The 24,638-nt window shown below is 40.4% G+C and overlaps 1 protein-coding gene across 21 annotated transcripts in view; it reads right to left on the minus strand.

The window, feature by feature from the left end:
- The window catches only part of SH3D19 (SH3 domain containing 19), a 103,514-nt gene that overhangs the window by 66,047 nt on the left and 12,829 nt on the right, over positions 1-24,638 (minus strand). For 7 of the 21 annotated variants that reach the window (XM_046941251.1, XM_046941245.1, XM_015276667.4 and 4 more), the window contains exon 1: positions 10,355-10,429. Coding sequence is in view for 9 of the 21 variants with exons in the window: in XM_015276656.4 (XP_015132142.2) it covers positions 10,355-10,736 (382 nt within the window). In the remaining 12 variants the exon portion in view is untranslated. Of the gene's footprint in view, positions 1-6,995; positions 7,037-7,841; positions 8,087-9,943; positions 10,752-10,996; positions 11,127-11,228; positions 11,371-18,352; positions 18,582-20,513; positions 20,657-24,638 lie in introns of those variants that run through there. The other 14 variants (XM_040699172.2, XM_015276659.4, XM_015276658.4 and 11 more) reach the window with 10 other exon arrangements.

Raw genomic sequence — 24,638 nt, forward strand, 5'->3', positions numbered from 1 at the left:
AACAATTAGAGATAGGAAGCTGAAATAGAAGCCCACTTCAAACAGTGCGAGTACATCAGAAATTCTGTCCCTGGAGCACCGGGTTGGTTATGTAGGAATCCCATAGGTCCTCAGTGACTATGAAAAGAACAGGAATACCTGAAAAAGCACAGAATGGTTTGGGTTGGAAGGGACCAGTAAGATTGTGCAGTTCCAATCCCCTGCTATAGGCAGGGATACCTCCCATAGATCAGGTTGCTCACAGCCCCATCCATCCCAGCCTTGAATGCTTCCTGGCAGGGAGCACCTCACTGGGCAACCTGTTCCAGTGTTCCACCAACGGTGTTCAACTGTTCCACCACCCTCGCAGTAAAGAATTTCTTCCTGATACCTAGTCTAATATCTACCCTTTTCCAGTTTAATGCCATTTCACCTCATCCTCTCACTATGTGCCCTTGTAAAAAGTTCCTCCCCAGCTTTCCTGTAGGCCCCCTTCAGGTACTGGAAAGCTGCCATAAGGTCTCCCTGGAGTCTTCTCCAGGCTGAAGAGCTCCAACTATTACCTTCTTATCACAGGCCCACTTGCCTAACCAGTGGGGAACATTTAGATATCTTCCCAGGGCCCAAAACAGTAGAAAACAATTTGTAAAGAGGGAATACAGGAAATGAAAGAGCTGGGTAAGAAGGAAATAGCATGTCAGAAGAAATGAACACCATCCACTGGGATGGGAGGGGCAGGCAACCCTCTTGGAGCGCAGAGCCTCCACACCACTTTGTAAGAAACGTGTACTCAGAAAGTTACCATGGTTCACAACACAGGCTGGTGTGTTGTTTGTTTAAAAAAATCAAAAAACATGGATTAATCAGTTTGCAAAATGTGAACATACACAAATATAACAAAAATACTGTGTCTCTTTGTGAACAAAATGAAAGCTGTAAGTCACAATTTTAACCATCTCTTAAAAATAAGCATTCATATTACAGGCATACACCTTTCATTCTTCACTAGTGGCCTTGGTACTTCAGGTAAGAGTTGACTGCACCTGTCTCTGAGCTTCTGAGAAGTTACAGTACTTCACAAAGCCCTCTCATCTGTTTTTCAGAATGTTTAGCAACTGTACTTCTTCCTCCTTCAGTCTTTCAGAAACAACACAAAAGGAAAAAAAGGCTATTACAAGAAGTCCTTTTTAGGAGCTTCTAGCCTTGACATCAGGTTACTGAGTATAGTATTCAGTCTTCTAAATAAAAATTCTACTCTTATTCTATTGCCACTCAAGGTAACATGTAGTAGTTCTTCTCTACTGTCCAATGAAAGGCTTCAAAAGCCATAAGGCATCTTTAAACAACTGATGAGAAGGCAAAGCCATCAGCAACCACAAAAGGTGAAAACAAGGTTCCCGTGTTTACCACAGAAAAAAAAACAGGTCATTTCACCCAGGAATCCAAAGCTGCCAGTGACCATTCCAATTTTCAGTACCTTGGAGAAACAGTTCTATTCCCAAGCACACCGAGACCTCCCCTTTTCCGTCCTGCTCCTGTGCCTACACCAAAGGCATCAGAGGATTTAGCAGAGGCATCCAACCCACACTACTAAGCACCTCAACTTCGCTCTGTTGCCAAGAGCATAACAACATACCTCAACTAAGTGTTCTTAATGATGGATCTACCCACACCAACTGGACAGCGAATGGAGAAATGAAGTGTGTTTAAGAGTCATAGTAGCAGCTACTATGCCATTCCCTGAGTAGATGCTGGTGAGCTACAAAAAGTTTCGCATATGGAGTAAGTGCAGAAAAATACACTTGGTCCTCTTGACAGTATGCCTACTACTGCTGGAAACATGAGGTCTGCACCAGTATTCCATCTCATCTCTCAGCAATACCACTCCATCAATACCATTTCTCCAAGCATTGTCTTGACCTGCTTAAACAAAGAGGTGGTGGACTACAGCAGACACCTTCCGCTCCAGTATTCTATTCTCTGGTGAGCTTCATCATCCCAGTTTGGAGATCACTGAGTGTTTTTCAAGACATACTTTGAATCATCTAGACCTTCAAGAAAGTTCTAGAAAGGTCTTGGAAGAGACCATCAAGATCACCAAGTCCAACCATCAACCCAAAATTTTGACAAGCTTTTGGCAAATCACAAAGCTTGCAGTACTTGTCATAACAGTGGCACCTGATATTGCCATTTCACAAGTACTAGGTAAAAAGACAAATTTTTCCAAAACTTGTACTTTGATCCCAAATCCCATCATTTCTACTGGTTTCTATACTGCAGATTTACAGTGCAGACAATCATAAAACGAACACAACACACTGAGGGAACAATTTATTATGTGAAAGTTATCAAAATGCTGAGTTTGTTCCCAGGCTTTTATGTCCCATCACTCACACAGGATGAGCAAACAATATTTTAATAATAAATAACACCACAGCACTCTGTTCACTCAAAAATTCTTGTAAATGATTTAACACAGATGTGCACAACCTGAATCAATTTTCATGTGTTGATCTGTGATACTGACTGCTTGGGTTTTAATGCAAGACAGAGTGCACGATGAATATAAATCTATCACCTCAAGAAAACAATTTACATTTAATTTTAGCTTGTCTCCTACATATAGAAATAAAATGCTATAGCTGAAGAAAAAACAACCACTAATAGCTTATTTCATGCATACAGTATCCTGTCTAGGAGGAGAATGCATCAGAAATACCTTTGTAGGAAACAATGCACCTGAAATTTACTTACAGCTTTTGGAATATAAATCACCGTGTTCAAAGCCACATTAAAAAAAGCAAAATACTTGTGGGACACTCATCATCACAACCCAAGAACTAATGAATATCCAGTAAAAATATCATCCAGCATGTAACAGGTAGTAACTGATTTTAAATAATGCATAATTAAGTTGCGTTCCTAACTACAATGTAATATTTGAAGGTCAGAAGTGTAAGTAGTTTCAAAAAGGAATTAGTTTAACAGGGATTTTCATTTGCAGCTTCCAATAAGTTTCTAGGATACCAGTTGCAAAGGAGAAGGAACCCTTCTTGGTATCAAAAGTTAAATTCCAGTAGAGGTTTCTTGCATACTTTCTTGAAGACACTTGTAGGCAACTGTAAGTTGTAGGAAATAGATTTATAAACAAAATTAACCTTTTGCCTGATACATCATAACTTCCCTATGGACATAAAGATTATAGAAGTATACCTTGTATTTCTTTCAGTTTGGACAATGGGGCAAATAATTTCAAGCTTTACTGTCATCCAGCCCTTCAGGCTGGTCCCAAACACAGCCACATACAGCCACAAGAAGCAAAAATAGTTTTTTTTCTTGTTGTTCTGTAAGCAAGAAAAAAACACAGAGACCGATAAAGTTCATCTTTGAAGCATCTTATTTATAATTCCATTAAATCTTATTCAAATGTCCTCAGATCTCAACTCAAAAAGTGTCAAATTGATGCTTTTAGAATAACATATCCAACCCATAGAAAACTGCTGATTCACAGCTCTACCTGAATCAGTGTAACACAGCACTACATCAGATAATCAACTTAAGGATATTGATTCCATAAAATACTCTGTCTTTCAGAATTCACAAAGCATTGGGAAAATAAATGAAGTTGTCCTGCTACATGCCATCATCCACTAAATCTACACTTGCCCTAAAAACTTATTTTTGTCCTTCACTGAGGAGAAGGATGATTGCCAAGCATAAAACACAGACAAACAGATGATATATTGACTTCTCTAATCCACAGTTGGAATGCTTCAGTAACTTTGGTACATGTTGTTTTTCAAGAGAAGAGCAAAAACTTCAGCTAGCAATTTGGCTGATGCTTCATCTCTGGTTTTGTACAGTTTAAAATACTGGATATGTGAAACAGAACTGCCCAGTGAGAATACTGAAGGGACTAAATTTTTCAGTTCAGTACAGAGGAGGTAAACGAGTTACCTAACAGCAGCACACAACTGCCTGAAGGGCAGTAACAAAGCTCACAAACGCAAGCTTTTCCTGGTGTTAGCAGACAATATACCAAGGGGCAATGATCACAACTGAAGCTTAGGTGGTTGGGGATGAATGTGAGGAAAAATTCCTTTGCTAGGAGGTAGTGCAGCACTGGAACAGGTTGCCTGCAGAGGCTGTAAATCCTTTTTGGTGGGTATTTTTTTTTTTACAACATGGCTAAAGAAAGCCTTGCTGGATAGATCCTGTCTCAGCAAGATTCCTGCACCAGTTCAGAGGCTGGACTAGGCCACCCTCAGATCTCACTTCCAGCCAACTCCACCACTACTTTAGGTCACAAAAACAAAACCAACAAGAAAGCAACTACATACTACTATATGTAAAGCATTGTATATAACTAGAAATAAGCATCAGTGGAATAAGTAAGTCAGATGGTTTTAAATACTTTCAAAATAAAAATTCATACTGCACATATAGAGATAAGGTCAACACCACCTCTCCATTGTTTCCAGATTTTAAGTCAAGGCTATACAGTCAAAAGTTAATTATTAACAATGTTATTTACAAATACTAAGCCTGTTTCATCGATAAACAAAAACAGCTGTGGTAAAAACTAATTAAGAATCACAGAACAGTTTGGATTGGAAAGGACCTTAAAACTCCAGCCCCTGCCATGGGCAGGGACACCTCCCACTAGGCAAGTTGCTCAGGTTTTTGCAATGACACTGTGACTCACTCTGCCCTTTGCTGTCCATACCATTTCATTATGCAACAGTCCTGTTTTATTATTTGTTACCTTGACAGGAAATGATTGATTACAACATGCAGTAAATAGCATGGTCTTTGGACAATCATAACTCAGTGGGTTGTTCTCTTCAGCTATAATCTCATCACTCCTTAAGCAATGATTCATTTTTGTGCCTCTCTTCAGCTGTAATCTAAGTGAAGAAGGTTCACCCCATCACATAACTCTTCATTGTTATTTGTCATTCTATAGTTCCCTTAGCTAGGAAAACACTACACCCTGTTGACTATCACAAATTATTCAGTTATTTTCCTTAGAGTAGCATTTATTTTTAGAAGGGTTGCTTCTTCAGAAGACAGCCCTCATTTTGGTTCAGTTGACACTCTTGCCTAAACTGCAAGTAGTTTTTTTTTTCTTGCCACTGACAGTACACTGGAATTTTAAGATAATGTATCCTGTATGTGGAAATCCATTATCTTCACAAAAAAAACTTACTGTCTTATACTTACCCCATCAAACTAGATTTACAGACCATTAAATTTAGTGGAAACAAGTACAGTAACTTCGATGAGCTATAGAAACAACCTAATCAGGTAGTCCTTACATGACATAACATACTAGCCCTAGCATGAGATTACTACATAAGAATTACACTATTAATGTTCCTTGAACTAAGAACTAAGTGCTTTACTGTGGTGGTGCCTCAGTTACAAAGATGGAAGTCCTTGAGCCTGAACTGGGACTGCAAAACCTAGAAGAGACCAAACCCGAAGAGAAAGAATTAAGAGCTCTTAATCCAGGTGGCAACCAACCCTTCCACCTCTTGAACTTGTGAACCGTCTGATTAAATAAACACTCCCAGAACTTCCTCCTCTTTTTAAGGACTTCTTGTGTGCACATGGACAGGTTAGCAGATCACAGGTATACTTTACACACTTAATCAACACAGTTGATCTGTTCCATTATTATCTTCTTCCCTTTGAGTATGAGAATAAATCATTACTCTCACTACAGAAAAGTGGAAGAACTTCCAGATTAGCACTAAAGGACACAAGAAAGCAAATCACACAAAGCTTCCAGTTCAACAATTCTGACTTTTGTAAGCAGAAGCAGATCTTTCCAGTTCATAAAAGTAAGGTTTAGTTAAGCTTGTAGTAATACAGCACCTAACTCCTAGGCCACCTTTTCCCTATCAGATTTTCTCTCTATCCCAGGGTCACAGTACCCCAAGGGAGTGTTATGGTCAAGCTGTTCATATTATGATCCAGTGAACCCTAAGGGAGATCATCACTCAGTTTCAGGCTGAATCTCATGAGTCTCAGAACTTCTTTTATCCTAAAGACTGAATACATCTTAAATAGTAATTGGGAACAACTAAAACAATATTGTATCAAATTATTATCTGAAAAAAGTCCCTGATGCCTGCAAAGTATTGTTCTCTGCATTTCAGCCACACTACACAAACATACCTCCATAATTTCTCAGTATGTTAATAAGGGCAATGTTCACCCTTAATTTGTCACATTTGACATAGCTCATTGTTCTCAGTTTCCAAAACAAGTCAGCACCAGTCTGATGTGGGAGCTGTGGGAGTGTAAGAAATTGATCAAACTGTGAACTGGATCTTGTTTTAGCTGAAAACCAAAACATTCATTCAAGTGACCAAAAGTAGATAATTTCACCCATAACCTAAATTTGCTCAGTAGAGCTGAAAAAGTTTCAGAAAACACTTCATGTTGTGTGAAGAAACAGGGGAAAAAAGATAATCAGATGTCAACATGAGTCTACATAGCAAAACATACAGCCACTACGCAGTGCAAACCACAGACAAACATTTGCCATAGAAACAGTAATATTAAATTAGGTCAGTAATACAGAAAGACATTAACCATCTGTAGTTTTAACTGCACATTAAATTAGAAGTCACAATAGCTCCTCATTATGAACTTAAATTTCACTACTGACTCCTATATTCAACAATTCTACTTTTTCTTTTTTCAAGTAAGGCAACATCTGCTACATCCATTACAGACTATTCTTTCTGTAGGAACACTAATTACAATTCAAAGTGAAATGACATAGATGCTAGATGTATTTAAGTTTCATATGTACTTCAGGTAGCACCAGAATACCGAGATTCTCTCTCACTCCTAACGTGGCAAGCCTTTTGTGCACAGACGCAAAATGAACCAATGCACTTCATAACGAAGACTTACTGGACTCACTACAAAGTTTCCTGGAAGTCCACTTATTGTACTATGTACACACAAAATAAAAAGCTAGTCGAAACAGGAAGGTATACCAGATTAGGGTCCAAAGTTAAACTGGATAAAGTCTGTAAGCCTGAAGGAAAAGAAAATTTTAAGTTTATTTGGTTTTAGTTTTTTAATATTCACAGCACTTTATCTAAAAAAAATACTAATATTCTAAATTAAAAAAATACTGTTAAAATTCAGTGTACTCCATGACATCCCAGAACAAGAATGCATACAGTACAAATATGCAACAAAAGGGGGAAAATCCAACCACATTATTTTATTTATATACATTGTAGTTAAAAAAAAGTCTCCCACAGGTGGCCAGGCAATTCTATTTCATTAATCTGTGTAGCTATTTTTATTCTTTTCCATTTTTAAAAAATATATCCTTGTTTTCTTCCTTATTACTTGGACAGTGAAAAGAAATAAAAACTAGACAACCAACATTCTTTCAAAGAGAAAATCATCCTATTAAGCAGATTCTCTAAGTGTTCTGCTCCTGTTTTCTTCCAGTTTTTCCAGAATATGGTAATCAAAAAAAGGTTTCTCAAATTCAGAGAGCTCACCTGTTGGCATGACATGCAATGGTGTAAACAGGCCATCATACAATGTGGTTAAGCTATCTAAGATGATTGTCATGGACAAACATGGTTCTGATCCCACCTCATCCAGCAACATTTCCAAGTAGTCATTCCCTGCTTTGAAATAAGTGCTGACCCTTGTCTACTGCTTCAGCAAGCCTCTTCAGCTTATTAAACCAGCAAAAATAAATCCAAACACTAATTCATGAAAGAAAAAAAAAGAAACACACACAAGTAGATCTCAAACAGCTGAAGCTAGTTTCACAGCAATCTAAGCCAAATTAACTCCTGGCTGGCATAGAATCTTACCTCCCTCTGGCCGCATGTTCCCACTCTCTCTTTTGTGCCAGCTTCAACATTCATCAGATTCTGTACAGAGCCACTCCAGCAAGCTGAATCAGCAGAAAGTCATGCACCAAAGAGAAGAAAAACAGCTTTCTGCTGGGCCAGTGCAACCTGGAACAGGTTGGTGCAGGTCCTAGTGAACACAGAGCTCCAAGCTCAGCCTCCACAGCCACCAGGGAGATCAGCCCAAGCTGCCACAAAAGCACACTGGGGACTTTGCTCACCAGCACGTCACACAAGTAGCAGAGCTTGTCACCCCAGAGACCAGAACTGCAAATCCAAGAAAGTGGTGACCCCTCTGGCAGAAGCAAGCTGCTAGATTAGCCTGCTTCACCCTCTTGTGTCTGGAGTAGCAATACCGTGACTAAATTCCTAGGAAAATATCCCCTCATTCAATGACATCCTGTATTCTGGTCCTTCAGTAAAGCACTGCTAATTGTGTTTGAGTGTTCTATAAGTCTGAAGCATTTCCGAACTTTCACCTTTCAACGAACTACCTCTTGCTTTGCACACAAGTCTTGTTTGTACAGGGCAAAGGTGAGCAACTGCCCCTACTCTCATGCATGCGCTGAGCCTACCAGAAATTTAACTTGCGCATAATCACCATTAGTTTAACATACTGAAATGCTTAAATTGACAGTCAGCTAAGATGCATCAACTCCTTTTGAGCTCTGTAAAAACACCAATAAGTTATTTAATGCTGAACTGTGCTAACATTGTCATTGTATGTTTGTGTATTGTGTGCAGTTACAATTATTGTCAACAAGCTTGTAGATAAAGGTACAGGGAATCATCAAACAAGGGAAGGACAAACTCATCCACCTCACAAGATATTCCTATTGGATGCCTTAAGAAGGCTGCTGGCAGGCTTTGTGTCTGCTTTCCAGTGCAGAGTCTTTTGAACAGATGGAAGGGAGGAGCGACAGCCACAGCAGAATGTTCATCATTTACACATCTTTTACACTAGTAAGGTAGACAGTGCCTGGCTGCATCCAGAGAGGGATGTCAGGACAAAATAATAATGAAAATTTAAAACCCTAAAGAAGAGAAGTGTTATTTACTACTCATTAGTAGCATTTTACCCAAGAGAAACTCTAGGAACAAACTTTGTTTCACAACAAGAAAACAAAGAGTATATATGCATGTATATGACAACTGCAGAAATAACTGTTTTCCAATCAATAAAAATCCCCAAAAGGACCTTTAAGGTACAGACACCAGAACTAGCACTTCATGTTTTGCTACTGAAGAAGTTGTACAGGAACCAACACTGGTTTTGCACCCTGCCCTCAACAAGGCAAAACCCTGCACACACGCCAAGCCACAGTGGCAGCTGCTAATCCAGCACCTGCCCAGGAATGCACTCACACAGCTGGGGCTGTGGGGAGCCACAGGGTCAGCATGTTGTGAGCTTTCCTCTGCAGCAAGATCCCTCAAATTGCTGTGTTCTTCTCATCTACAACACAATGTTCCTGCTGCTCAAATGGATGCAAAGCCACATGAATTGTAGAAGTTGTTAAAGCATTAAGGTCCTATGATAATTACTAAATGCCAGTATATTTGGAATCCAATTGGAAATTGGAAGACTAACCGGTATTTTCTCTGGAAACAAACCTTGTGAAAACAATTCACTCCGGAGGAAATTTTACAGAGAAGAGGAAGGCGGCCACATGTACCACCTTAGTGATCATGGAAAACATGATACAGGCATTGTTTGTCAATTAACAATGAAAAGTGAATTAAAGAAATAACTTCAACCGCTGACAGGGTCCAATGGATTTCACCACATCAAATAAAAGCTTATTTCAGTCACTAAACCTACCTATAAAGCTACCTACCTATAAAGATTGCACCCAAGCTCCTGTCTCCACGCTTTCTCGTACACACACTAGTTCTTACCTTCTGTTTGCCAAGGCTTGCCATCCTTACCTACACGGAAATAGTTACACGTGGACAACTTTTAAATCTAGATGTTCCTCCACCCTGGGATTTACAAGACAAACCAGTCATGCATTTTATTTCATGGTATGTTAAATACCTGGATGTGTTTGGTGGGCAACACATACCTAGGTTACCATGAGGTTGGAGGAGCAACCTTTTGGAGTGCACTTCACCACCCTTAGAGCACATGCTTTTGCTTTCAGTTCACACAAGGCAAGGCACAGATGCACCCTACCGAATTCATTTTGGGAGAAACCGACAGGGTCAGCACACTTAAGCAGAGCTGCTAACGCGAGCCAACCCATCACAGGAATCCAGTCCTACCAACCAGGCTAGGGCTGGTCACAGAGGGGACACCAGGTCCTCAGCATCAATTGTTCAGCGTGGAACACCCTAGCGGTCCCCTCGCAACCCACAGCCGGGAGCCCTCGCGTCCTTCCAGCGGAGAGGCTATGGCTGCTCGGCCTGGCAGTCCCCAAACGGCCGATGCTTCAGCCCAACGCCTCGTCTTCCCCAGACCCCCTCCCGCCCCTCACCTGCTGCTGAGCCCAGGGCCCGGCGGTGCCTCCTGCCGAGCTCCCGCAGCTCCTCCTCGTCCTCCTCCAGCCTCCAGGCTTCGGCCATCGGCGAGGGGGCGCGGCCGACGCCGCTCAAAGGCCGGGGGCTACCATGGCCGGCCGGGGGCCTTCCCGCCCCTTCCCAGGACGGCGGGGGAGGCCGGCGCCTTTCCTCAGCGCGGCCGCTTGTCCCCGTGCCCGTCCCCGCCGGGCCTGCCCCGCACCTGCGCCCTGCCCGCGAGCTGTCGCGCCCCTGCCGGTGGGGCGAGCGGGGGCGAGGAGGCAGCCGGCTGCCGAGGAGAAGGAGGCGGCGACGAGAAGAGGAAAGGCAGCGGAGGCGCCGGCTGCCCTTCCTGCCCATCCGCGGCTCGGCGTCAGCAGGAAGCCCCACGGCCGCCTGGCACCACCACAAAAGGGGGCGGAGGAGACGGCGAGGGGAGGAACCTGCGGTCGCCGGCGGGCAGCGCCGCGTCGGGCACCTCGCGGCTACAGCGGGCCGGGATCGCGCAGGGCAGGCCTGCGTGGGTGCCGAGCAGCACAGCGATACAGGATGAGGGGAACGCGCTCGGGGTCTTCCTTCTATTTAAAAGCAAAGCGTAAGAAGGCAAAAAGGCTGCTTACTGCGAGGGACCTGGCAAGCTGGGAGCTCCGGCAGCGTGTGGAGGTGCAGGTGTCATTGCAGCAGGGCTCGTGCATCCTGCAAGTTGCAGGGTGCAGCCAGGGCAGGTGTCCTGCTCCATCCTGAGACGGCCTGATAGGAAGAGAAGCATAAGAGGTGTAAAAAAATAAAGATAGTATAGGGGAAAGAAATGCAGCCCAACCCTGCAGGTCTGAGCTCTGGGAGGTCCATCACCTTATGGCTGTGTGAAGGAAGGCATTCAAACAATGGCCAGCTCTAACTCAAGACCTGGAGGATGTGGTTTTTGGCACGAGGCTCACAAGGGGCTCTCTTAAACCTCTTAAGAAGTGATCTCATGGACGCACTTGAAGCCAGTAAGTACGCACTTCCAGTACCAAAGTGATATGCAACATCTGGCCGTGCTTCAGGTCGGACACTTTGAACTCAGTTACACTTTCAGCTTTAATTCCCCCCCCGGGCCACACCTGCTTCTATCTAGAATCAAAATAACATTGTTTCTTCTTATATTATAAGTTACTGTAAAACCAGTTCATAAATCTTTTTACAGGTGACTCCACAGTGAGCCTTACTGAGAAAAGAGCATATGAGGAAGTAAAATTCAGCTTTAGAGCAGGTGGATAATGGACAGTAAAAATAAGTATGCGACAGTACATCAGGGCAGGAATATAAAACACTGAGTAATCCCAGTGTTGAGCAATATCTGTGTTGACTCACTAAGCACCATCTACTCTGTGCACTGAAAGAAGTACTGTGCAGGAAGAAAAAAGTGTACTTAATACAAATACAAAGGCTTGGCTAAGCATTTCTTTCTGTTTCAGTCCTTGATCCTTAAGAGATCTTGCTTTCCTGCCCCCCAGCCCCAACCATTTAGTGTTCAAGGGACATCACAGTACTGAGAAGCACGTGCTATAAAAGGACCTAAGGCCAGGCATAAAACTGAATGTACAGCAGGAGTGTATTACAGACAAGTCAACCTGCCATCACAAGTATGTGTTCTCAAAAGCCACATGCTTCAGATGAGCTCTGCGTGGGAGGAGTGTGTACCTCTGAGACAAAAAAGCAGTTCCAACATGGAAAAGTATGAGGAACACCAGAAGGGAGTAAAGTTGCTGGAATGTGCGTGTGAGACAAACATCTCTCATATAAAACAAACAGGATGTGTTGTTTGCATTCTAGTTCTCTGCTGTAGAGCTATAATGCCACACCTGTATTCAGTGCCTAAATACCACTACCCACAAAGTGACAAGAGCAACAGAACCCAGCTTCAGCCAGATCTGCAGCACACAGCCAAAGTAAGGTTTCTAGAGATGAAGCTCCACAGAGAAACATGGTGTAGCAGTATAATGCAATGGAACACATAGCAGTAACAGCACAGTAGCAAAGTCCCAGGCTGCAGTAAGTGAGGACGAGCTCAAGTGCAGCAGACGCTGTCCCACAAAGGGGAAAAAAGCTGCTTGTCCTTGAAAGTCCTCAGATACACAGGGAACTCCAGTGGGATATCCTTGCCTCCACCGCAAACCCTTAAATGAGGTCTTGGGAAGGGGTGGATCCTGGTTCCACCCCTTCTGCTCACTCAGGTGTATTGCAGACATCTGAGCTCTATTGGGTTGGCCCTCCCTTCCCACCAGGTGCTCAATCACTGGCTCAGGCCATGACTTAGCATTTTCACTACACGTAGCAACAGTTGGGAGCTTAAAATTATATAGGAGACAAATATAGACACCATAGAAAATGGATAATAATGTACTAGAAACAATCCTTCCTGTTCTTAATATGCCCAAGACACAATTTTAAAAGCCTAGAAGAAGTTCTACTTAAAAATGAAAGCCCTGTACTTTGATTATGCAGAGTGATGAGGTCTCTGAAGTGCCAGCTTGGCCACATACCAAGCTCTGCCAGCAGGCAATGCTGGCAAGGACTGAAGTTTCTGCTCAGAGCTAGAAGAGGTGATTAAGAGATGCCTGGAACTGACCCAGAATGGATTTCACCAGAATGGAAAAGATCAAACTGTGATACAATTCACAGGTAGATACAAGATTCAGGTAGCAATAGCCAACATACTACCAGAAACCACTGGAAACAGTTTCCAATCAGTACTGCTGGAAACAAGTAAAAATCGCCAGCATTTGAATGAAATTGAAATACAAAGCAGAAGTGCATAAAATGCTTGTATCAGACTTCTGAACTTATGGCAAGAAAGCCCCATAATAATAATGGGCAACAGCAATAATGTACGTTACCCCCATAAGGAGGTGGCTTACCACTAGGTAGAACTCTTCAGGATATGTTGTCCATTGGTATATTCACACTGCCTGTGTGCAAATACCACAAGTATTCAAGCTCAGAGCAGGTATGCTCAGGATAGTTCACTTTCATCCTCTTCACTTCTCTCAACAGCAGTATCTGCTAATACACAAAGACTGAGGCCACAGAGATGGAAAACTGTTCTGTACAAGGAATTATTTTCCAGTGAGCACTTGTCCAGCCACACTCATTCATACTGAGTGTGAGCTGTTCCTCACATACAGTTTATGTTGGAGTTCTCAGGTGATCAACAGCTTCAGGGTTGCTCTATCAAAGCAGCATCTCATCAGTGTCTTGATACTTGAAAAAGGTGTACAAATAATGGAAGTAACTGGGAAGGAGGTAGGCTTTAACAAGCCTGCAGGAGATAAATGGGGATCTGACAGAGTGCTCCTGAGCAGTTCCACCTGAGCATTCCCAAGTGACACATTCTGACACAGCCCCATATCTGGGTAAGCATTTTCTAGGAGGAGAGAGCTGTATTTTGGGGGTTTCAGACAAGCAGTAAAGCCAGTTGTTGAAATAACTAAAACAGCTGGAGTTGCTGGCTGATCTAATAATAGCTTAGGCCAGACAGAGTAATCTGTGATAATTTGACTCAGATTGGAACACAAAAATGTTCTGCCAGGTTCCCACACCCAGGGGAAGAAGGAAATGGGGGTGGAGACTGAACTTAACAGTTTCAAATGCAGCAAAAACTAAAGCCTGCAGGAAGTTTTCTCCGGAAGAAAAAGCTCCTCTTCCACCTCTCAGCAAATAAACCAATGGAAATTAAAAAAAAAAAGGAAGGAAAACAAAAGAAAGGAAGCAAAAGTAAATAGAGGAAGACTCCAAAACTTAAAGAAAAAGAGTAGAGCACATCACCATGTGTTCTGCACTGAAGCCCTGTATGAAGTACAATATCCTTGTGTCTTAGAAGCAAGATAAAAGAAAAATGCACTCTTGGACTGCTGTATATATATGCGTAGGAATAAAAAGACTTTTGTGTATTTCATAGCTATACTTCTCCTAGAAAAGAAATCTTATTGTCTCAAAAAGTCTGTAATTCAGCTGTTAGAATCTGGAAGTTTCTCACTGAGATTCTACTTTGCCATATGCACCAATTCTGTAATGTGCATACTTGGAATTTCACAATGGCAGAGCAGAAGGAAGCAACTGGGTAAATGGGCCTTTGTATTCTCTGCAGAACGCTTACAATTAGTTGCCTTAATAGTTATTATTTTTTAAGTATTTTGTTCCTATTTGCATCCTTGGAATTGCTGCTTTGTGTGCCCCTGCAAATAGGCACTGTTTTTCAACAAGAAATATCAGCTCTATAGAACTGCTTAATTGAAGCTGCCTATGTAGCCTCAGTGTCTATTCAGGTTCTGCAAAGCAGCTGAAGCCTGCAATGAATGTATCAGTGTTTGGCAGAGACACAGAAACCTCAGACCACAAAAGAATGCAGACAAGAGATTTTTTTAAAAATGCAAGGGATGAAAAGATGAGTTTGCAAAAGGGAAAATGTAGTCTCTAGATATGAGAGCATTACTTTCGTTCGGAGTAAAAAATAACAAGGATCTTGCACAACAGAAGAACAACATTGGCAATATAGCAGTATAGGAAATGGACTCCGTGGAGAGTCAAGATCCGATAATTTGATCTCCATCTGCATTCACCTGATGCAGCGGATTCTTGGGTAGCTGGAAAATGACATATCAAGAGCCTCCAGGCTTCCTGAAAGGCTTCCAGATAAGTGTGAGCTCCTTCATGCTGTTACGACTACTTGTGGCTCCCATCATATCAGCAGGATGACAGCCTAAACATTGATGACTTGAGGGTAAGCAAAAATGATAAAAACATAAGATTACTGACTTCCTTCAATAAAGGCCTTTCTAAGAGAAACAGCAGGAAATTACCTTTATGCAAAACCAAGGATTCTGAGATTGGTTTAAGAAAAAAAAAAGCTTTTTCATACGAAAGGAGCAAATCCAGTAATTGCAAACGATCAGAAACCATGGTGTAGTTCACACACAAAAAATTGGCAAACACATAAAAACTATTCAGAAGAAGATTTTTAAAGTTACCAGTTTTTAAATCAGTTTTACTAATAATTCTAATTACTTCTACTGTTTTTCAACTTAGACAGAAAGCACCCTTTACTCTCCTATCTTTTTAGCTAACAAACATCTTGTAATAAGGTAATGTGACAGAAAATGCAGCAATAAGAGCAGAATAGCAAAGTCCTAGGCTACAGTAAGCAAGGACTTGCTCAAAAGCACAACCATAGGCACAGAAGCAAAAGAAAACAAAGCTGCTTACCTTCAGAAGGCTACAAATATACAAGGACCTCCAACAAAATACCCTTGCCTCCCCTACCGACCTTAAATGAGGTCTGGGAAGGGGTGGATCCTGGCTCCACCCTTCCAGTCACTTAGGTACATTGCATGCACCTGAGTTCTCCTGGCTTGGCCCTGCCTTCCCACCAGGTGCTCCATCACTGGTTCAAACTGTCACTCAGTATTTCTGCTACACATCTCCGAACTGTATTTCTTCTCTTTTATTACTAATGAATGTTATCTAACACTACCACTCCTGTGATTAAAGGCAATGATGACAAGAAGTAGAAAGAAGTGAGAAAACATAGAAAAGTGCTGTTTGAGAGATGAATTCTTCCTAGAAAGAGAGGCCATCAAAGCCAAATTCATTTGTAGTTTTTGCTTTAAAGCATGAATGTTTACTCTATAGCCAAATTTTATTAGTCGACAGTGTTGATGCTGTGCTAAGCGTCCTGGCAACAGCATGATATAAGATGTATTATCACATTGGACACATGTGAGTCCAGTACCTAAAAATATACAAAAATAGCCCCAGGATAAGAGTCCAGCACTTTTCTGTTGCACTTTGTATTTCAGTACCAAGAGCTGTTAAGAGAAAAACTTACGGAAGTTTGCAGGAGAGTCCTAAAGAATTTTCAAAAGGTGAAATGGAGTCACATATTTGGCCACAGTAGTAAATAGAGAAGTTTCTCAGAGTACTGAAATTGGTTACTGTAGTAGAAATGCTGTCACAGCCTGAACCAGTGACTGAGCACCAGGTGGGATGGCAGGGCCATTGACACGGTTCATTCTTACCATAAGCATTCACAAAGGCACATTAATATTCAGCAGTAGGATAATTCTGTAATTAAATAATTGTATCATAATCACTAATTTGTGAGTCGAACGCCAAGAAGTTTCATATTAATGAGGTTGTAAGTCTGGTTACCTTAATGTGTGTTTGCTAATGGGAAAACATTTTTCTAATGTGTAAGTTTTTCAAAAATTAGATTCTGACAAATAGAATACCACAGGTTTGCAACTTAAAAAAATATATATCTGTTACAGACACCTTTCAGTCGTTCATTCAACAGCCCGCAGCTTCTTAAAACAATTTCTTTTTAATAAGAGCTTAGCTTTAATTGAGTACTTGGCTAGGCCCCCTGACAGAATGTTGGATGACACCTGCTCATTTTAAGCCAGCCAGTGAGAGATACAGCAGTGTTTCTCAGACACCTATTTTTCAATTAATCTGATAAAGAAAGATGTACATACCTCAGTGGCAATTAAGGAACAATAAAAACTTCTATCTGATTGTATCACTCCTGTCTTTTTCAATTTTATACCATTACCATTACTCTAAATACTAAATGTCAGTAGAAGAATATATGATGGCAAGTGTACCTATCATCACGGCCTCCAGATTGGTTTTAATGAGGCTTATACTAAGAAGCTTATGTATTTCACACTCATGCTTCCAAAAATCTATTTTGCTAGGCTTTTAGGGGTATTGCACTCCACTTATACAGACTTATTTAAATAACCATAGTTTCGGAGCTAATAACACCTGAGTTATCAAGGAGGTATCAGTACTATTTAGATAGCTGGATGAAAAATTGAGTTGCCAAACTATGCTTTCTTCTGAATAGCAGAAATTGTTCTGTTATACATACATTGCTACCATAAAGCAATCTGTTGGTTTTACTGTCAGTTATAGAATTCTTGTTAGACCCTTTGATATCGAAATCTGTTAGCAATACAGTCACAAACAGTGGAGGCTTTATCCTATTTTTTTTTTTACTTCCTTATTACTTTGCATATACACATTCACGTTCAGTGTTCAGAAGTCTTTCCCATGTTCACCAAGCGTAATCACAGAATTGCATTTTCCAGTACGAAAAGTTTCATGTTATTAAAAAACACACAAAGTTCAAGTTTATATTCTGATGGCGTGACAGTAAGCAAATTTCCTCTGTTTTAGTTACAAAAGTGAAAACCAAATATCTGCCAAATGTCGGGCATTCCCAATGAAGTCTGGGCTGATAGAGGTTAGCAGCATTTTTGCAAGCTATTGTTGGCAAAATCTGGAGTATCATGGACAGTTTCCCAGAGAAAACTTAACATCTTGAATCAGATCTTTGCTGTAGCCAGTTGCTAAGAGAGACCAGTAGACAACAGTTCTCACCTAAAACCTGGATCAACTCCTATTTTCCCAAAAGAGTGATATTCAAGCCTTTTTAGACTTCAATGACATCTTCTTTTCTGCAACATCTTACATGACCATAGTCTCTTCTACTCTTCCACAATACGTATGTAATTTAACTCCTCCAGTCTGCCTCAAATCTCTGCCTTCCTCAGACTGTAGCTATTCATACTCTCTTCAAAATTTTTCAAAATGTTTCTTTTACTCAGAAAAGAACACATTTTTTTACCCTGCACTCTTTCCTCCAAGATATACAGCCCATTCAGTCCCTACCTTCCAGCTGCTTTTAACAACTTCATTCTCAAAGGAAATGCCATATCTGTTAGGGTTTTAGGAGTGTGGAAAGCACAAAAGGCAGAGATATGCCCGAGTATAATTTCCTCCAGTTTTTACACCTTAAGAGGAAGAGCTACTCCTCTTTTCCTCTCTTTGTAATAGGCTTCACTCCATTTTACACAAAACTCTCATGTTTCCAAGGATATGAAGCAACATTTAGGGATTTGTGGAGTAAAAAGGATTCCAGACACACTCACCTGTACTTTTGTTGTTGTTTCTTGTTGCTCCCATTGGCCAACAAAGTTTCTTCAATGGACAAAATCTCCTAAATGCTCATCTCAAAGTAACTTTATCAGTTCAGAATCAGTTTTACAGAAATCTTTTATATCTCCTGTGAAATCCTTTCCTTCAATGCCGTTTAAATGCCAGAAGCAGTTTAAAGGAGCTCTACAGCATTCAATTTCAGATCAGTAGGAGTTCAATGGTCTGGAAAATAAGGAAGACAGTGTCAGAATCAGTTTCCAGGATACCTTCACAAAACTCATGTGTTCAGCACTGTGCTGGAGCCTCCTGGCTCCTATCAGTCCTGAAGCAGCTCTCTCAGAGGAAGCTTTATTCTGCAAGATGGCCCATAGCCTGAGGTATGCAAGTTTCTTCACATATAGTATGCTCTTCATTTGGGCTGCAAATTCATTGTATCTCTTAGAGTTGTTGTGAAACTCAAGGCAGATATTCTTATCTGTGGATGAGTAAAAGATCAAGGGACAACGCTGTAGCAGGAGTTTGGCATTACACTCCTCAGTACATCTCTTTTACGGAGATGGGAAGAGTGTATTCAGAGGAGTTGGGTTCCACCTACTCTTTTCTCCGCATTTAATCTGTGCAGCAACATACAGAATATTCTACTGTTGATAGCTGTGGTATACATAATTCTTACTGGCAAAGCAATGATTTAAGAGTGAGAAAGGAATGCAAAAATCTGTAAAAAGAGAATGCAAAATATACTGACAAAACCTTGGTTCCATCTCACACAATTACACAAAACACAGCTTTCCAAGGGGATTAATATGGGTTTATCAGCCAGTCCCAGAGTAAGACATTAGAAAAGTTTATAGCAAAAGGAAAACAAATATTAAGAAGTCCTGGAATAAGCCATCTCTTGTTTCACTCTGATGCTTACACTTGCAGAATGTTGATTTACCGCTGCAGCACCAGGTCTGATCCTTCTTTGGATTAGCACTGAAAAAATGTATTAGTTAGACAGTTGTAGTAAATGAGCCTCAAGCTTTTTCTTTTTTATTCATGGCTGGTTAGGTGTGCGGGTCACGTTCTAGCCTCATTAGTGAATAGTGGCAACTTAAGTCTAGTTATTAATTCTCCAGATTGCAAGCTGATGCAACTGAAGCCCAACAGTACTGACATAATGTTGGCTGAGTGTAGCAGGACTTATTCTTTTGTTTCTTCATGAAAAAATGTCTTGTTGAAAAAAAAACCAAAAACTACTTGAAGCTAGACAGGTTCACATGAGCTAACCTTACACCTGGAGTATAAGGAACTGGAAAAGTTCAGTGCTTGACAATTTCCATTTTTATTTTTTTAATTTTGAGTAATTATTCGAGAATTCTGGAAAGCCACAGGTCTAATTTTTCCCTGGAGAATCTAAAAACAAATTTAATAAACTGAAACACATAAAACATACTTCCTGTTCTCCCCAGGAAGTGAATTTCTGCTTGAGTTCTATGGGTTTTGCTATCTTTAATTACCAACACCTTTTATTTGCAAGATGTAATCTCCATCTAGTTTACTTGTAAATGCTTCAATAGTCGTAGCCTTCTACAAGCATAAATATTGTATTCATCGTGTATCATTTCCAGGTAAAAACTTTCAGGGGACAACTATAAATGTTCATTATTTATTAATGTATGACAAAAGTTGTATTAAAAAGGAACATGGGAGATGAAATATCATGATTGTTATTTCTAATGTGCCCATGATGATAGTATCCCAACATGTTACTGAAATGAACTGCAGTCTATTTCAATTCATACATCTTTTTCTTCCTTTTAATTACGGTTGCACAACTTCAAACCGTCACATGTTTCTTTGTGTGCTTCTTTATATATGATCATTCCTGTTTCTGTCAGTAATGAACACACAAATTATAAGAATAAATTAAGACTGACATTTAGCCCTTGCATTCTAATTAAAGTCCAGCATTAGATAAAGTAAAACATTGTCTTGCATAATAGGACTGCATCCACTGTCTCTTGTAATTACTACTAAAATGTAAAGGGTATTTATGTCACTTTCCAGTCTCTTCATTATCATACAAATACCATTCATCCATCTTTTTATTTTTTTACCTGAAAACGTAACCTTCTCTTTTCAAAATTCCTGCAAATTAACACCACGGCTTACCTTTCAAATTAAAATGTAATTCTTGGGAAATCCAGTGAAATGAATCTCAGGCTACTCATGGTTACATGGGTTGCTTTTCTTGCTGTGACTGTACTCTGAACTGTTGAGCCGAAGGAATATTGAAATGTCAGCATGCTGCTTGCCTATAAATAAAGAACAGGCATGTAGAGTGAGTGGTGTCAAGAAGGTAATGACAAACCATGTGCACGTATAACCCTGTATTTCTTGCGCGTATCCCCCTACAGCTCTATCCAATATTGACATGTAAATTCTGCAGTGTAATCCAAATCACGTTCAAAGGATGGATAATTTTTATTACCATTCATCCCTGTCAGGATCACTTGAATGGCACGTGTAAATGAACTCCCCAGGAGGCAATCTTTTTTTCTGTGAGAAGTGATATCAAATATAAACAGAGATCCAGGAAGAAATAGGAAAAACAGCATTTTGTAGATCTTTCAAGAAGGAAAACAATAGACCCTACTGAACCAAGGAAAAATATTTTAACACAGCGTCAACTGGACTTAATATTTTATTTGTCTTATGTCTTGTGTCCAGAATCCTGTTATGTGAATTTTTTACATTGAAATTATTCCTTAAGAAGCCTTCCAGTTCTCATACTCATTCTATCTTCAGTCAGCCTGGCTACTTGAAAGCTTCTTTCAAACAGGACATTCATAGGCTGCCAGAAGCATCACTACTATTAAGAGCTAATGAGGAACCTGGAAAACTTGCAGAATCAGAAACCATTCTTTGTATAAGTATTTTAGCTCATTTATGATGAGCCCATAGGGCCCACTCCGATCCAATCTGATCACAAGGAAGGTTTGGGTAGACACAGCCTGAGTTGTCATGTCTTTTGTATTTCTCCAGTATTTTTCAGGGATCTGGCTCAGTGATGAACTGGAACAGTGGTGACAGAGATGTACCGGCTCACTGCTTCCTGGTAAGTGAGCCTCACAAAAATTACTCTCAATAAAAGTGAAGTAGTTCTTGTGCAGAGTAAATATCATCATGAGCTCTACCTCCTTTATGCCCCTTAAGAAATCTGGAGTGTTCTGCAGTTGGTGAAGTCCTTGTTGATAGCAGTATAAAAAAGAACACAAAGGTTGTTTATTCAAGGGCCTCTTGCAAAATATGGCACATGGAAGCTATCAGAGCCAGAACTTCAGTACCAGTTTGGAACAGTTTAGACTGTAGAGTGACCCATCATCACAGGGAGGGCTAAAAGCTAGTGTTGTATGTCTTCCCCTAAGGCTGTGAATTAATTCATCCAGCTTCTAGACACATAGTGAAAAAATTCTCTTAAAGCCTTTCAGCTGAGGCATCATGTACTTAAATTCGGCAGGCTCCCATCTATATCAGGATTGGGTTTCCCCATTTGAAAACCAGCAGAAACACGAGTGCTTTTCCTAGTGTAATCTGGCAGTGGGGATGGAACAGAAGCTTGGCACAGGTATTTCTGTATACCTATTTTAATCCATGTGGGAAGATGAGGACACATATTCCTAAGAATTAAAATGAAAACAATCAATTATTTCTGCCAGCTTCAGCTAGTTTTGGAATAGACACATACATACTTTATCCACAAAACACATCCAATGTCGAAGCAACCCAGAGGGAGAACTGTGAATTTTCCAGACTTGTAGACTTATTTGATGAGATCACATTTATGGAGCTACAACGCCATTCCATTTCAGACCTTTGTCTCTCTCTAAGAAGCAATAATGCTGCCAATTTCTGCCTGTTGTGGGGAATTCCAGGATGTGATTAGGATGTGTGCAGAAAATACTGAAGAGTGAAGTTTCAAAAAAGCAGCATTTTAGAGAAAAAGAACACCCACATAATTTCACGGCAATTTGTTAAATATAAAACCAAAGGGAAATTAAGCCACCTTCCTGGAGTCGGCACCGTGCAAGTGGCCAGCTTTTCAAGCCTTAGATTTAATATACTGCTCACAGAATTTATCACATTCAGTTCTTTTATGACAGACAGTAAAACTTCATGCTTGTGTGTGATTGAGAGCTACATCAAAATGTGTTCCTGAAGCATTGCATTGTACTGAGCGGTTTTTCTTTTTACACTTCAATAAATTTACTACTTCTCTGTGTGTAGTGTCCACAGAATATCTATTATAAATAATTGTATTGAAGATTCACACTTCAGCCTGAAGTTTGCTGCAGATTCCATGCATATTCAGAATAAGCCTTTTGTGGTCAAGCCAAGAGGAAAAGAAATAGCTTATTAAATGCAACATGAAAAGAAATAGAATGAACAAACAATACAGATAATTAGACAAAGCAGAAAAATCAAGACAGGAAATTATTTCAAAGCAAAACTTGATCTGAGTTGAGAGAGGATGGAGCATTGGATAGCTGAAGGAGATACTATCATCAGGATCTCCCAAGTTCTCACTCTTAATTGGACTGACCACAGCCTCCAACACTTTGCAAGTGCAGTAGTGGATCCCTGCTGCTTCTAATCTTCTCCTCCCCAATAAACCAGAATATTACCGAGGAAGAGATACTGTGAGGAGCCATGTCTAGTGAAATCTAATCTGTTGAGCTAGAGTACTTGGGCTAAAGAATTTATTAGTGTGATAGCAACACAGTCAGCTTCCAACTCAGATTGGACTCCTTTGTGTTGTGTTGGGTACCATACAGAAATGCTGTTCCTGCCTTGAGTTGTTTACTGTCAAAATAGGTAAGGAAAAAAAAAAACAAACCAACAAATCAACCAAAAAATCCACCTTTCTTGGTATTAGGATCACTCTGTACTACTAATAAATGTTTTTACATTTCCAAAATATTATATTGATATTATATTGGCATGTTATTTTATTTTACATAGATTTATTATTTTCAGATGCCAACTGTCTCAGAAGCAAAGCCAGAACTACAGGTGAAAAGTCTTCAAGTAAACGTAGGTCTGTAATACAATGCCACTGTAAAAACAAAGGGACAGTGACATTCTGAGGATAGCTATGTTTGGAATTCAGCAGTGTAATCTATGCTTCATACAGACCTACTGCAGATCTGTCATAGCCCTAACCAGAATACAGTGCACTGGATTCCCAACTGTTTAGAAAGAACATAGGAGAAAAATGGAAACCAAGTTATGCAAAAATTTTAGGACATACTGCACAGGAAAGACATGTTTAATAACTCCATGAAGAGGAAATCATTCAGTTTCTTCCAGCAGCTGAAAAACTGTGTTCATCTGATCTGGTTTGCAGCTGAATTCAGCCTTTTACATCAACAGCTGAACTAATTATTGTAAACTACAGCTAACCTAGCTTTTACTATCTGTATGCCTATGCATATATGGTTTGCATATGCATATATCTGGCACAAATTCTGTTGATGTTTTTCCACTGTCTACTGCTCAAAGTCTCACTCTTCAGCTTTGCTTGCAGGCTTCAGCTGCAGGTGTTAGGTGTCAGACTGCTGCACTGCAGCACTGGCCAGGTTTGTACACAGCACAATCAGTCCTCTAGGGACCTTGGTGCTTCTGCTCAGACAAATAAGCTGCAGAGGAGGTTCCTGCACTGCCAGCATCATGCTTCAAGCAGCCTCGCTTTCTTTTGCATTCCATTCTCTAGCTATTTGGGTAGCACTCCTGTTCTTTTAAAATACTTTTCTTATATTTCAATACAGTTCCTTGCAACTTCAGTGCATTGTTTTAAGCCACAACTTTAATGTTGCATTTGCATGCTCTGACTGCTGCAGAAATACTTGGGAAAATTAGGTCATTTTTTATCTCCTTCTGTACTGGTTTAGTTTCCATACTCAACCAACATCTCATCCAACATCTCTCTGAGCTCCTGTTCTACGCTGTTTGACAATCTCCCCTTCTTTCTCAGTCTCCTGCTGCTAACAAATTTTACTGGTAATGTTCCTAAATGAGGGCATATAACTGGGGCATTCAGAGCCTTCACACATACATACATATAATCATTAGGTTTATTAGGGCATAGGCACTGTTAGCTTTTTGGCAGAATTAATTAGCGCTTTTCACTGTGGATTCTGCCTAGATATCTTAGGGTTGAACATCCTGGGGAATACTATCCTAAGAAGTATTGTTCCTTGTTATAATTTCAATCTACATTAGTACAAAAAAATTAAA

This window comes from Gallus gallus, chromosome 4 (assembly GCF_016699485.2).
Source record: "Gallus gallus isolate bGalGal1 chromosome 4, bGalGal1.mat.broiler.GRCg7b, whole genome shotgun sequence".
NCBI classification, from domain to species: domain Eukaryota; kingdom Metazoa; phylum Chordata; class Aves; order Galliformes; family Phasianidae; genus Gallus; species Gallus gallus.